The sequence below is a fragment of the Tenrec ecaudatus genome, assembly GCF_050624435.1.
Source record: "Tenrec ecaudatus isolate mTenEca1 chromosome 1 unlocalized genomic scaffold, mTenEca1.hap1 SUPER_1_unloc_14, whole genome shotgun sequence".
In the NCBI taxonomy this organism is placed as follows: domain Eukaryota; kingdom Metazoa; phylum Chordata; class Mammalia; order Afrosoricida; family Tenrecidae; genus Tenrec; species Tenrec ecaudatus.
In genome coordinates, this window is record NW_027457554.1 from 2,360,845 (window position 1) to 2,375,285 (window position 14,441).

At 58.7% G+C, this 14,441-nt stretch overlaps 1 protein-coding gene across 1 annotated transcript; it reads right to left on the bottom strand.

Moving 5' to 3' along the window:
• Window positions 1–3,995: 3,995 nt before the first annotated feature.
• Window positions 3,996–13,400, bottom strand: LOC142435778 (cytosolic phospholipase A2 beta-like). Its single transcript, XM_075539917.1, has 14 exons — window positions 13,395–13,400; window positions 12,170–12,242; window positions 11,801–11,937; window positions 11,548–11,708; window positions 10,833–10,875; window positions 9,976–10,030; window positions 9,561–9,691; window positions 9,374–9,457; window positions 7,088–7,160; window positions 6,509–6,688; window positions 6,030–6,196; window positions 4,313–4,490; window positions 4,170–4,198; window positions 3,996–4,121 (listed from the first exon to the last, which is right to left on the bottom strand). Exons 1-14 carry the CDS (start codon window positions 13,398–13,400, stop codon window positions 3,996–3,998), a joined length of 1,443 nt encoding a protein of 480 aa, XP_075396032.1.
• Between the last annotated feature and the right edge of the window lie 1,041 nt (window positions 13,401–14,441).

Here is a 14,441-nt window from a genome sequence, read left to right on the forward strand (position 1 = left end):
GGGCGGGGCTGATGGGGGGGGTTGATACCACAGGATCCTGTGGGACTGAAAGTGAGGACCTGAGGGTGGATGGGCAGAGGGAGTGCCCCATCCTCTGAGGCAGGAAGGTGGTCAGCTAGGGTGAGCACGGAGGAAGATGAGCAGGGGCTCTGCAGTCACACAAATGTCACCTAAGAATCTCACTTTAGTATAAAATGTTTGTCTCCATTGCAAAGCCACCTCTAGCAACTAGGATCCCCTCTCTCCCCATCTGGAGCAGACGAGTGAAGAAAATCAAAAACTGAAGCAAAGCAGTCCACAGGACTAATGGACCACCAACACCACAGCCCTCCATACTTGTCCTGGAGACCAGGAGAGTTAGATGGTGGACAGCCACCGCCTCAAACTGCTCTGGTTGAGCTCAAACTGGCAACTTGCGCACAGCTTGAAAGCCAATGGAAGTCGACTTCATGAAGAGAGGGCATTACAAGTTTGACAGGGACTGCTGGAGCCCGAACCAGGGCCCTTCAAATCCAAAACAGAGCCCAGCTCCGGGAATCACCCCTGCCCAAGCAACAGTCGAGCTGATAAAGTGAACGCATGGCACCTGTGAGGCACTTGCTTCCCAGAGCAAAGGGGAGCATTTGCCCTCAAAGTTCAGGAGGGAGGGAGGGGCCAGGGAGGAGGCAAGAAGAGTGCTGTGTTATATTATGAGGGCTGCAAACAAAATGTGTAGAAATTGTTAAACTGCTCTGCATGTTTTCACTTAAAACAAAAACCCTCTATATGAAAATTCATATATATATATGTGCATTATATGTGTGTATATATATATATATATATATATATTAGTCAAACCCAAGGTCAGAAAAAGGCATGCCCCGGGCTTCTGCTCGTGGCAAGGTCAGTGGTCTGAAACCCATCAGAAAGACGCGGCTCGGCTGTCTGCTCCCGTAGTGACAGCCTCAGAGAGCCGCAGGGGCCGTCTTGTGCTGTCCTACAGGGCCTCCATGATAGAAATCGACTCGATGGCAATGATTTGAGTGCTTTGAAGGTCAGAAACTGTAGACAGTGATCTATAAATGTCCTTCTCTCCTGTAAGGTGTCTGTAACACAATCAAAGGAAAACAATCGGTCTGCTCCCCAGATCTTCAATGGGACCATTTCCAGGGAGCCTGGCCACACATTTCCAGGCTGTGCCTTCTCAGATCCGCTGGCACTGCTAGGAAGGTTGTGGGCCCTGCGCGGGTGGGGGACTCTCCAGCCTGCTCCCCAGCAATAGAGGCACTAGGCCAAGACTGGAAGAGCCCCGGCGGGGGGAGAGTGGGGAGGTTGAGGCAGTCACTGTGCCCCGCTTCTGACACTCTTCATGTGGCTGCTATGGTCACCCTTGACCTCAGGGAAGGCCAAGGGTCACCAGGGCAGAAAACACTTCCTTTTTATGGTGAGGGCCATATCGGGTCTCAACTCCACTGCTAATTAGCTGTGGTCTCTAGCAAGTAACCCAGCCTCTCGGTGCACCCAGTTTCCCCAGTGCTATCTGGAGTCCCCAGAAGGGCCAGGTACAGCGAGGCTGCTTGCAGCTGGGCCAGAACCAGCAGCTGCCCTCACCGTGCCCTGAAGCCCGAAGCCCAGAACTCAAAGGCTGAGCTTTGCTGAAGGTCGTCCGACAGGGCCTCTCAGCTTAAGTAAGCGGTCCCAAGCTCCAGGCTGCACAAGTTGCTCCCTGGAACACGTGGCCCAGGCCCCCAATGTGGGCACACAGAAAGCCAGTTCACCTCTCAGGACAGTGGTGGTGTGACTGGATGTGGACACGCCCGCATTGCCCACTCGGGGCTCCTGGAGCAGGGTCCCCATCTGCTCTGCACCTCCCACACCAGACACTCACTGCCCTGGGACAAAGAAAAGCCTCACCCCCACCCGCCAGGGCAACCCATGGTCCCCGGGCAGCTTCTGGACCATGTCACTCCCTTCCCCAGACTTGACGGCTGCCCCACCCACGGGCTCAGCCCTCTGTACTCATGCCTTTCCATGTGTGCATGTGTGTGTGCGGGCGCACCTGTGATAGATGTTCACGTGTTTTTGGTAGATGCGTGTCCATCGGTGTGGTGTGTGTTCATCCAGGTGTGTTTATGGTATACATGCCTGTGGTATGTCCATCCATGTGTGTGTGTCTGTGTGGTGTGCGTCCATGGGCACACACACACATCTGCAGACCCGTGCGATCCTTCAGCTTCCTTCTGCTGGCTGGTCTGCGGAGAAGAGCAGGCCCTCTCGGAACGCCTTGCCTACTGGAGCAGCACGGGGTTAGGGCAGCCTCTCTTGGCATAGTCCCAGCAAGCTTGCCTGGACTTGGCCTCCTGCAACTGTGCCCTTTGGCCTGCCTTCTCCTCTTCCCTCTCCAAAACAACCTCGGCTCATGGGCAGCCTGCTGCCTCCCCGTCCCTTGCTGTCACAGTCCCCTGCAGCTCTCCCAAGGCACAGGCCCTGTCGCCCTCCAAGGGGAGAAGAGAATCTAGTCAGGGGTCAGAAGGTGGAGGCAGAGAAGGCAGGGCAGGGCAAGGCTCTCTCTCTCTCTCTCTTTCTCTCTCTCTCTCTTTCTCTCTCTCTCTCTCTCTCTCTCTCTCTCTCTCTCTCTCTCTCTCTCTCTCTCTCTCACATGTGCAAGCAGGAGCCCATGTTCCCCCCTACTCCCACCCCCCAGAATGTGCAGCACCCCTGAGCCCACCACCCTTCACCAGTGGAGACATCCTGGGGCACCATCTCTGCTGTAATTGACCACCTCCACGCACTCTCCCATGGGGTCCAGTTCATGAATGGGATGAATGGCTGGGGTGAAGCCTCATCCTGGACACAGGGGTACTGAGCAGTCACTCCTGCCCTGACTCTCACTCTGTGCCCAACCTGGGAGTCACTCAGCCATGCATTGGGGGGAAGGGGGAAGGGGAGTGTCATGAGAATCCACGTGGTAACCAATGATAGAGGAACGTGGGGTATTGTCAGGGAGGTGGTGGTGGGGCAGGTGTGACCCAGGGACCCAACATTCATTCACTGGGCCTCGCTGCTCCTCCACAGGGGTGGGTGGGGCCAGAAGTGACCCTGGGGCTGTAGGTGAGTGGGTGGGCCCAGAAGTGACCCTGGGGCTGTAGGTGAGGACGTGCTCCATCCAGGTCACCACATGGAACCAGCCACAGACTGCCCATGCAGGCTCGCCACAGTCTAGCCAGGCCACCACGCAGCACCCTGGGAACGGGCAGCTCCTGGTAAGAGGCAGCCCTTCCGAGGTCACACCTTCCTAGGCTCTTCCTCAAGGTGCTCTGACCCCCACCCGGCAAAGAGGGCAGCTACTGGCTGGGAGGGTGGGGCATGGGTGCCCGAAGCAGACACCTCCTACGGGGCATCCGGCTGGGAAAGGGTGGCACAGCACCAAGAGGCTGCCAACTCTTTGCGGGGCCAGGGAGATGTGTCCTTGTCTTGTTTCCTAAACTGGTCTTTGATGGTGGTACCAAAGGTCTCCCCATTCGTAGCAGCAATGACATCCTCAGACCGTTGGTGGGACGAGTCCTGTAATGTGTGCAGCCCCCGAGTCCCTGCATACAGCATTCAGAGCAGCAGGGCGGGGGAGCCTGGGACCCTCCCCCCAGTGCCAGCACTCTACACCGGGCCCAGCCACCTCGAACCCCAACCACACCCCATTTGCACCCCGGCTGCCACAGCACCTCTGCACCCCACCTCTCCCGGTGCTTGGAGAAGAGGCCCACTGTGCCCTGCTCCAGGGGCCCAGGGCCCAGGACCAGAGCAGCTGCTGAGCTGTGGCAAGCCCGTAGTCACAGCTTCAGTTCACAGTGCAGATGGCCCTCTGTGAGGTGCTGGCAGCTCCTGCCCCATCTGGGGTACCAGGGCATACACCCAAGGCTAGGAAGGGTGCTGCTGGGGCCAACCAGGCCCTCCGAGGCCCCAGAACACTGGGGGATGGCTCTCTGAGGCTGAGGCATGGCGTCACTAGGGGCGGGCTGTCAACGCTGCCTCCTCTTCCGCAGGGCCTCGCGCAGGGCAGCCGGCAGCGGCTCCTGGTTGTTGCAGATGTTGTAGTGGGCCAGGCCCAGAAGCTTGTCCAAGTCCTCTTGGCTATAGGTCACTTTCTAGTAGTGGTAGGGGGAATCAGATGGAGACAGGTTCACCCGGCCGGCCTCCTGCTCCTCGGGTGTCCTAGGGACCCCTGTGCAGAGAGCACATCGTGGGCATGGAGGGGCAGGGTGCTGGGGTGGAGGGCGGGTCTGCTGGGTCGGGGAGGCTGGGACACCAGGAAGGGGGTGGTGGCAAGCTGGCTCACCAGGGGCTGAGTGGTCCCGGAAGGAGTCGTTGACCAGGGGGAAGTGCAGAATGACTGGGGCCTCAGGCCGGCCGGGATCAGAGAACTTGTGGCACTCCCGAGGCTGGCGCTCCTCATCAAGGCTGGGAGAGATGGGCGGGAATGGGATGCCCTGCTCTTGGCACATGCGGCCCACCAGCTGCAGCTACTGCAGGGGCACAGAGGGCAGGAGAGGGCTAGCCTTGGGCTCCATTGGTCCTGGAAACTGACGTCACATAGGACCAAGCATCAGTCGGAGTGGACAGCCGTGCCGCAGCCCCTCAGAGCTCCACCAAACGGACTGTAGCCATCGCTGAGGCCAGCCATGAAGGGCACACACCTCTCACTAAATTAACACAGAAACTAAACGCTGGCGTGTCGACGGCCTGCAACAAGCCGGGGTGCAGGTGCAGCCAACCAGATTCACCATCACATCCTCTCCCCATTGCGGAGAAAGCCCCCTGATGGAGCGTGAATGAAACCCCAGTTCTTTTCACAGGGAGCGCTGGTGGTGAAGCAGTTATGTGCTGGGCGAGGTTCTGCAGGGTCAGCACTGGGAAACCACCCGCTGCTCCATGGAGAGAGGGCCGAGCACCACGTTCCTGAACTTTTGCCTCCACGTTGGTAGCCACAGACTCTCCCTTAACAGCCATGCTGCCTTCAAGTGAGCACATGGCTGGTCTGATCTCCCTACAGAGGCAGACATCCTCTGGCTCTCTCTTCCTGCTGTCGCCCAGCCCCCCTCTCATCTTCCCCCAATGCAGCTGTTAGGCTTCCTCACTTGTGAGCTCAGCGTTACTGTCGATCCCACCCACCTTGTGGCGTATGTAACTACTGAATATGCATGTCTTAAGGCTACCTGTAACTACCCCAAGATAATACAGATGCTCTCTCTTCCCCCAATTCCACGTGGTCCATCAAGAGGAGCTGAGGTGAGCATGCTATCATAAAACGTGCCTGACTCCTTTATTGTACTCTCGCTCCCCTATCTCTCCTAGCCTCTATGACTTTACTAGACCTTTACTATTTTATCGCCGTACAATTGTGCCTACTGACCCATTGGTTGTTAGAGGCTGATTTCCTGTGACAAACTGCTCCGTGGGCATTTTTACTCCCGTAAGCAGTTTGATCTCGGAAACACACCAAGGGGGACCCGGTGAGTCAGCATGGACTCCATGGTGGGGATCCTGGTTTGGTTGTTTTGACATGGTGTGGTGGTTAGATATTATGTCCACTTGGACCTGCGTGAAAGTGCAGGGGTGGAGTCCTACCTGTCACTCAGGTGGAAGCCTGGTGATCCCTCCTTGGAAGGAAGGGGAGATGCTATGAGCCTCTTCCTCCTCGCTGGGATTCTGTCTCCAGGGACGGCCCCATGGGGCCACCAGCCTGGAGAGCCGCCGACTTGGCCGTGTTCACGCCAGCCTGGGCATTATCTGCCTGCAGCTACACAGAGGCTGAGGAAGGTTCTGACTAGCATGGTCTTGAATCACACTGGGCTGGGATGCCTTGCTGATCTAAAATGACTTCTTGATCTAAAGCTCTTTCTTTCTACACAGAGGAGTGTTGCTGCTTTTGTTTCTCTGGACAGCTCAGCCCATAGCATGTGGGTCCCTGTCTCATAGGGTTGGGAGGAAGCCAGCAAAGGACACACTGTGAAGCCACCCTAGCATCCTCGGGTGCCACTCATCAGCTCCCCCACCTGAAAGGCGGCATTTAAGTTGTAGTCCAGCGACAGGATGAGGTCCACGTACCGGGTGGGCTGCAGGAGGGGCGGGCAGCTGGTGTTGACAAAGTAGCCCATGTCCAGCAGGCACAGGCGGGGCTCCCCAGGGGTCAGCTGGTTAGGGAGTTCATCCAGTTTGGTGTCTGGAGAGGTGAGCGGGGTGGGAGGGCAGCCTTGAGCACGGGTGCTGAGGACACCACGCTTGCTCCCCTGGTCAGTGGCAGTCACTGGCTGCTCCTGGAAAAAGACTCCGCCCTCAGGCCCCACCCACCTGGCCCCAGCCCTGAGGCAACCTCCAGCCCCAGCTGAAGGAGAAGGCAGGAAACTCTACTCCCCACATCGCGTGGGGCCACACATGGAAGGCCTGGAGCCAAGGGGTGAGGTGAGGGGCCTGGAGCCAAGGCCCACAGCTCTGGGAAGACATCAGGGGGCTGGACCCCGGTGGGAGAAGCTACCTTTCCAGGAGGAGAAGTGAGGGTGCTGGAAATAGTCTTTGTGGAACTGGAGACCACGCAGAAAGTTGTGGGTGGCCTGGGCAAGCAGGCGCCACGTCAGAAGGCCAGAGAACAACTCCCTGACCCTCCCAGCCAGGCTGGGTGGCACTTCCATCTTCAGCACTGGGACCTGCTCCTTGTCTGCACAGCCAGGGAGTGGGGCGTGGGTGCTAGCCCAGTCTGAGTGCAGTGACCCCGGAGAGGGAAAGAGCTGAGACCAGTGCCCCCACCACCACACACACACAGAGCTGGGAGTCACATGCCCACCCCCAGCACCAGCCCCGGAGCCTGTGCACCTACCCAAGCTGGTCAGGGTCTGAGCCTAGCGATCCCAGAACGGACTGGGCTCCAAGGACCAGTATAAGCTGTCTTGGAGGCTGGCTGCATATAGGTTGGTCCAGATGCCTGGGAGCACAGACACAAGGGGACGAGAGCCACCATTCCTGTCACAGCCTGACCCTTCCCTGCTGCCCGCCTCAGTGATGGGGCTCCCCCAGAAACATCCTCCCCTCCCCCATTCTCTCTCCAAGACGCCCTCACCTTCCAGGAAGCAGATGCGGGACTCAGGCATCCTCTTCATCAGCCGCCCCATGAAGAACTCGGAGCCGAAGAGCTCGGAGGGGATAAAGGCACCTTACTTGGAGAAACCGAGCTCGTAGGGGGAGAAATCACACCACTCTGCGGTGGGAAGGGACCGCTGTTGGCCACCACCCTCCTGCCCACCCGAACCCACGCAGGGCAGCCACAAAGGACGGGGCGACTCCCCTCCAGTCCAAGTGACTCTGGGGTCATGGGTGTCTGGATTCACTCGGGTCCCGGACCAGAGTGTAAGGAGAAGGGCATGAAAAACTGCCTCCCCACACCTTCCCAACCACCCCTTCCCCCACCCCTGGCTGCCCGGGGCCTCAACCAGCTGCCTCGACCTGCCTCCAAATTCAAAGGTGGACAGGCCGTGCCCCTTAGTGTTGAGGGAAGTCATTGCCCGGACCCCTCCATCAGTAGCCATGATTGCCACCACTGGGACCTGGAAGGGCAGAGTACAGCTGGGTTCAAGGGAGGCCCTACGGGGACTTCCAGTTGGTGGAGGGGAGGTCAGGGTGCGCCGGGCAGTAAAAACCACAGGAGGAGAACACAGCAAGTCAAGTGGCCACTCAGTCCCCTGCCCCTGGCCCCACCACCAAGTTAGCGTAGGTCAGAGTCTGGTGGGGACCCATGGAGCGGGTCTGAGTCAGAGCAGCTGAGGAGAGTCATGTCAGGATAACCTCCTTCAGCAGGGTGGTTCCTTTCGGGTTTTGAAAACTCCAGGGAGCGTACAGGCCACAGGCTTTATCTCCCCATCCCCAGCCTGGGGAGTACGGCGGTCACTTTTTAAAAGACGCAGGCTCACCTCAAAACCCCCAAATCAGCGTCCCTCTCCCCTTGCAAGGAGCTCATTTCTTTAGGAGCCAGCCCAACCAGCAGAAAGGCCTGGCCAGATGTCCACCGAGTTGTCTGAGAGGCCCAGTCTTAAAATCAGCTCCAGGCCAAGAGCCAACGCCCAGAGAAGGGTAGCTACCCCTGGTGGGGCCCGTGGTTCTGACACTGCTCAGCCGCATCGGGCCCAAGATAACATCAAGAAAGCTCCGGGAAGTACAAGGGGGGTAGGTGGGCAGACAAGAGGCAAACACAAGTCTGCCTTACAACCAACCCTGGTCGGGCAATGGAAGTGTGGAGGCCCACTCAGCTCAACACTCGGCCTGAGACCCCCACACTCCTGCGAAGCCTGACAGACCTCGTCCTCCTCCAGGTCTCCCTCCAGCTGCAGGGCCTGCTGCAGGGCCTTGGCCACCACCTGCTTCCTCCTGCTCAGGAAGGCCTGCTCCTTAGCACACAGCTCGAAGTCCAGGCGCACGGCCTGCTCCCATGGTCTGGGGGTGGGGTGGGGGGATGGACGGACAGTGAGGCAGTGCTCATCCTCGTCAGAAAAGAGGACACTGGCCCCATCTCCCTGCAAGATCCACGTCCATCTCTTCTCTCCCTTCAGCCTGCATGCTGAAGCTTGGAGAGTGAGGTGGGGATGGTGGGCCCAGAGCCACACCAACACGCCCGGCATGACAGCAAGGCCAGCTGGCAGATGAGGGTGTCCCTGTGGCCAAAGGTGGCCCTGAGTCTCAGCTTCTCCCTTCCCTGCAACGCTGGACCAGGGCTACACTGGGAAGGGGGCACAGGGGCTGAGAAGGAACAAAGGTCTTTAAGTTGGGGCTGCTTATGCTCCTAGACACTGAGGGCCAGCAAAAGTTCTTGAAGGCCCAGCCACGTTGCTTCTACCCAAAAGGTTGCTTCCTTCTGGTCTTTGTGCTCCTCAAACCAGGCGTGTTACTCTCCTCAGCCCCCACCTCTCTCCCACCCAGTGAGGCCACACGCAGACTACAAGGCTAAGGAAGGACCCTCTCTGCTCTGAGCACCTTCCCAAGACTGGGAGCTCCCTGCTGCAGCCACCCGCTTGCTCCCGGTCCTCCAGGCCACCCAGCTGCATGTAGCGCCCTCCCTCCCCCGGCTGCTCTCCCCCAGCCCAGCCTCTCACCTGTCTTCTTTTCTCAGCTCCACCTTCATCAGAGGCTCCTGCAAACCAGCAAAACACCACTCAGAAAGGCTGGCACCTCCACCCCAACTTCGGCCCTGGGATGCCCCAGTCATCTCCACAGGGATGCACCCCCACAGCCCAGCCCAGGGGCTTGGCCCAAAAGAAAAGGGAGAGAAGGAGTCACCCCCTGCCCCCACCCCCGCACTGGCCTGAGGCCCTGTCCCACACCCACATCAAGGTCTCTTCCTCTGAGTGAAGAATACCTGGGACGTAGGGAAGACCAGCCTCACGAGCTGGTCTGATGGCAGGGCTCTGAGTGGCACCTTCAGTTGCTCCTGGGGGGCATTCTGCAAGGGGACAAAAACTGTACACTTACCCGAGTCTCAGAGCAGGGGTACCACCCGGCCCTGTGGGCCTGAATTCCAGGGGGTCAGTGGGGGAGCACCCTACCTGCAGGTGGATACTCAGCTCCTGCTCCCAGCAGGTGGGGAAGTGGAAACGGAAGGAGTCGCTGCCTACGGTGGCCTCCTGAGATCCCTCGTAGGACCCGGGGACCACAAGCTGAACTTTTCCCTTTGACTCTGGAGAAAGGAACCGAGGTAGGGGTGGGAGGGGGTTCCCTGCCCGTGAGGTGTCTCCCGCCCCTGTGGCTGGCAGAGGCTGGGAGGAGTTACCCCCAGCCCAGCCCCCTCGGAGCAGGGTCATGGGAAAAGACCAGGTCTTGGTAAGCCCGGGCAGTTTCACCCCCAGCCCCTAGCCTTCGGAGGCTAAAGGTGGCTGGCAGCTTCTTCCAGGATGGGCAGCTGAGGAAGGGGGAAGACATAGGCTGAGGGCCAGGGCTGTCCTGGTGACCTGGGAGACTCACCCTTCTGGTCCCTGGCCTTCTCCAGCCGCACATGCAAGCGGGAAAGCTCACGGGCCTGTGTTGGGAAGAGAAGATTCATATGCCGCCCCTCCCACGCAAGGATACCTCACCACTATCCATTCCCCTGCAGCCCGCGGTTCCTGCTCCTCAGTCCCATGTCCTCTGGAAATCATAGCCCCTCCCACTTTGCTCTTTCCTGGTCCAGACAGACTTGCAGCCAGGAGGGCAGGTGAGCAGATGGCCTGAGGGAGGGTGTGTCACTCACCACTACAATCCCAAAGCACTACTATGATCCCAAATCACTACTGTGATCCCAAATCACTACTATGATCCCAAATCACTACTATGATCATAAAGCACTACTATGATCCCAAAGCACTAATATGATCACAAAGCACTACTATGATCCCAAATCACTACTGTGATCCCAAATCACTACTATGATCCCAAATCACTACTATGATCATAAAGCACTACTATGATCACAAAGCACTACTATGATCCCAAAGCACTACTATGATCATAAAGCACTACTATGATCACAAATCACTACTATGATCCCAAAGCACTACTATGATCACAAAGCACTACTATGATCACAAATCACTACTATGATCACAAAGCACTACTATGATCACAAAGCACTACTATGACCCCAAAGCACTACTATGATCCCAAATCACTACTATGATCCCAAATCACTACTATGATCACACAGCACTACTATGATCCCGAATCACTACTATGATCCCGAATTAGTACCATGATCCTAAGTCACCATTACCATCCCAAGTCACCACTATGATCCCGAATCACTACTATGATCCTGAATCAATCACTACAATGATCTGACTCACCACTAGGACACCGTTGCTGGTGAGCTGCTCCGCACAGTCTGTCCTGGGAAAAACCATGAGCGGGGGTCAGGTTCTTGCCCCCAAGGAAGCCTAGGCAGTCCTTCCAACCACAGAGGGTCCCCGGGGAAGGACACCAGCCCTGAGCGCACGAGGCTCTCTCCTTCCAGAAGGGACAGATTTGACCCAGAGCCCCTCTCCCTACCTTGCAACCCCCAACTCCCCTGACCCCCGCAACCCCCAACTCACACACTCCGCAGGCGGAATTCAACGTCAAACTGCTCCCCACCCTGAAAAAGCAAGTTATATAGGTAAGACGTGTGCATGTATGTGGGCATGCATGTGAGTGGTTGTGTGCACATGTGATTGCGTGTGCATGTGTATCCACATGGCTGTGCATGTGTGAGTGTGGCAGTGGTTGAGTGCGTGTGCTTGCGTGTGAGTGTACCTGTGTATGTGTGTGAGGCTGCGTGTGGGTTGGAATGTGAGTGTGAGTGTGTGTGTCAGTGTGGGTATGTGCAGATTGCAACCCAGATGCCAGCCAGGGGTGCCAATGCGGGGAGGGCTGCTGTCCATAATGTGGCCCCGAGGAGGGGGCCGCTCCTCGGGAAGCAGGTCCTGGTTGACAAGGGCCTCGGGCACCAGGGAAACCTGACCGCATTGTCTGTAAACAAGTTCTTTGAAGTGGGGCATTTAAGCAGCATCCCGTTGGTGGTACCGAGGGTGGCCGCCCATGTGGAGTCTTGCCTGCAGGCTCAGCAAGAAGCTCTGGTGCCAGAACTCCCCAGGCAGCAGAGTGCCCACGTCAAACAGCACTGACAGCATGGCTTCGTCGCTGGTCAGCAGGTCCTGGTCAAAGACTTTCAGCTCAACCATGTTCTGGAAGGGGAGCAGCGGGACAGGGCCATGGGGTGGGGGGTGTGGTGGGGGTGACACTGGGGGTACGCAAGGCCGGGCTGAGGCAGGCCCACCTTGATCTGGCTGTGCACCCGGAAGTGGAAGCTCTGGTTCCAGACAGGGTTTCTGTAGTTGTTGACAGTGCGCGTCTGGAGCCGGTGGTTGCAGGCCGTGGGCAGCCACAGGGTCACACAGAAGTCAGGGTGGGTCACTTGGAGGAGAAGAAATGAGGGCCAATTCTCCCCCAAGCCACGCAGAGTTCACCACCAGAGGGATCCCTGGGGACGCACCAAGCCCCACCCTCCATCACCAGCCCTTGCCCGTCACTCTTTGCAGGCCCTCCTCCCAGGACCTCGCAGGCCCAGCCCTCCTGCCACCTCCCACCGTCCCTGCCCTGCTCCAATTGCAACCTCAGTTCCCTTCTCCTCTCTCGGTCAACTCACCCACATCCCTGGCAGGCAGGCTGTGGGCCTGCAGCACATGAATGGTGTGCAGGCAGGTCCCGGGCAACTTGGCCTGCAGAGCAGTGGGGAGGGGACAAGCTTGCTGTGGGATGACATGACCAAAGGCCGCAGGCGAGGGAAGGGAGGTTGGGGCACCTCTGAGGGCTCACCCTGCACCAACAGGGCCAAGGCCACCCAGAACCCCGAGTCTAGAAGAGACAGGGCACGTCCATAGGAACTTACACAATGCCCATGACAGGTCTGTCCCAAGGGCTATCCATACATTAACTCAGCCGACTACTACGCTGCCTCACGGGGAGGCGGAGGCATGGAGAGGTGACCCAGCAACAGGCCGGAGACCCAGAGGCAGGATCGCTGTGCTCTCCGCTTCCCTCTCCTGGAACCAGCAGGCTCCCATCTTGCCACCTGTCTGCCCCAGCCCATGCCCTCGCTTACAAAGCTCTGGGTGGGCATACAGAAGGGCATGGAGGGAGCGGCCTGCTAGGACTAAGCTCCTGCTTGCTCACACGCTCCTCCCTGTGCATCCCAACCCTGGTCAGGGGGCAGTTCTGGAAGCCACCTCTGTGCTGGGGCAGGTGGGAGGTTACCAGGCCAGGCAGCCCATGGGCGCCAAGCCCTGTGCCCTCCAGGTTCTCCGAGGGCAGAGAAACAAAGGACCCCAGGACTCCATCCCAAACCACCCCGGGTTCTGTGCTGAAGCCCTGCCAGGTGCGCTGGGGCCAGGGAGCGTGTGTCAGCACACCCTTTCACTGGCCTCCCAGCTGCCGTTGGAAGTCCCAGCTGCCTGCGCCCAGGGGTTCCTGGCAGAGGAAGAACCCGGGAAAGTCACCCATCTCATCAGTCTCAGGCCCCGACAGCCCAGGCAACTGACTCAGAGGGAGCAGGGGAGCAGCCAGGAGCCTCTCCCTGCCTAGAAGCTCTGTGGATCCCCAGCCCTGTCATGCCCCTACCCAAAGCTGGCAAACACGCCCCCTACAACAGAAGACCACCGCGGCAACAGCCCTCCAGAGAAAGCATTAGCCAGGACTCAGGTGGGGAGCAAGGGTCAGAGTGGGCTCCAGTGCCATGCCAGTCTTACCAGAGCCATGAGGCTGGGGGTCCCAGGCGGGCCGAGCAAAGGCAGCAGTAACCACTGGGCCGAGGACTGTGGGGTTTTAAGCCAAAATCCAAGTATGTCCCAACTGGCCTCCCTAGCCCCTCCCACCTGCATCTTCCGCTCCGCCCAAGCCCCACACCCTGCCCAAGAAATGAGGCACCTCAGCCTATACTGGGGCTTCTGACACCCTCCCATGGGCTCAAGGTCCCCCACCCCTGCTGGGTTCCTGGAAAACCCACTGCCCCCAGCAGACACCACCTGGGCCTGCCCAGCCGGGTCCTGGTTCCAGGACAGCTCACCAACCACCCGTGTGAGCAGGACAGGAAGGCATGGCTTGGAGGGGCCACAGGTCTGGGCAGCCGCCAGAAGTAGGGCAAGGGCAGAGTCCCCACCAACAAGGCTTGTAGAAACATCCAGGTACCAGTAGGACAGGAATGCCCAGTCTCCACTGAAGCAGACACGGAGGAGGGGTGTATCCGGAGCCTATCATCACAGCAGGGGAGTGGCTGTTACTAAAAACAGCTCTTCAAAGCCAGGGCCTGGGCCACCTGGGTCCCCAGAGATGGCCAGTACTGGAGCTCCAGGTGGGCACCCAGGGGAAGGGGGCTCATCTCCCCTTTTGTGGGGGCAGCATGAGAAAGCCAGTTCCTTCTGCAGAGGAGCAGCCCAGGGGTGGGGGTGGGGCAGTTTCTGTCCCCTGGTCCCTGTGCTGGTTAGGAGACACAGGCTCGTCCCCAGGCAACCAACCCCATCGCAAAGTAAACCAGAGTCCCAGTCAATGAGCCCTGGCAGAGAGTTAAAACAGGGTTGGCCTGCCGGCCAGACCGGAGTACATGCTGTGGTCCCTGGACAGACAGGGAGCTAGCTCCTCTCTCTGACGTTTCCATCTGAACCCTCCCCGCCCTCCTGGAGACACAGAAAGCCACAAGGAGCAGGTACCACATGGAGCCTCCCCGGCTTTATTGAGCATGTCCTTCGAGCAAGCGAGCGGGCCCTTACAGAAACCCTCTCCAGGCCCCAGGGCAGCCAGAAAGGTAGGGACCATCATTATATCCACTTCACAGCTTTACAGAGGAGGGAGGACGCTGCAGCTGGCCTCCACCCACGGGGCTGCTTCACCTGCGTGGCAGCTTTCTGGGAACCCTGACCTAGACA

Coding starts and splice junctions, on each gene's coding strand:
- LOC142435778 (XM_075539917.1), bottom strand. Junction 6,689..7,087: donor CCGCATCTGCTTCCTGGAAG/GTGAGGGCGTCT, acceptor CTGGCTGTGCAG/ACAAGGAGCAGGTCCCAGTG. Junction 4,199..4,312: donor CCGGGACCACTCAGCCCCTG/GTGAGCCAGCTT, acceptor CTCTCTGCACAG/GGGTCCCTAGGACACCCGAG.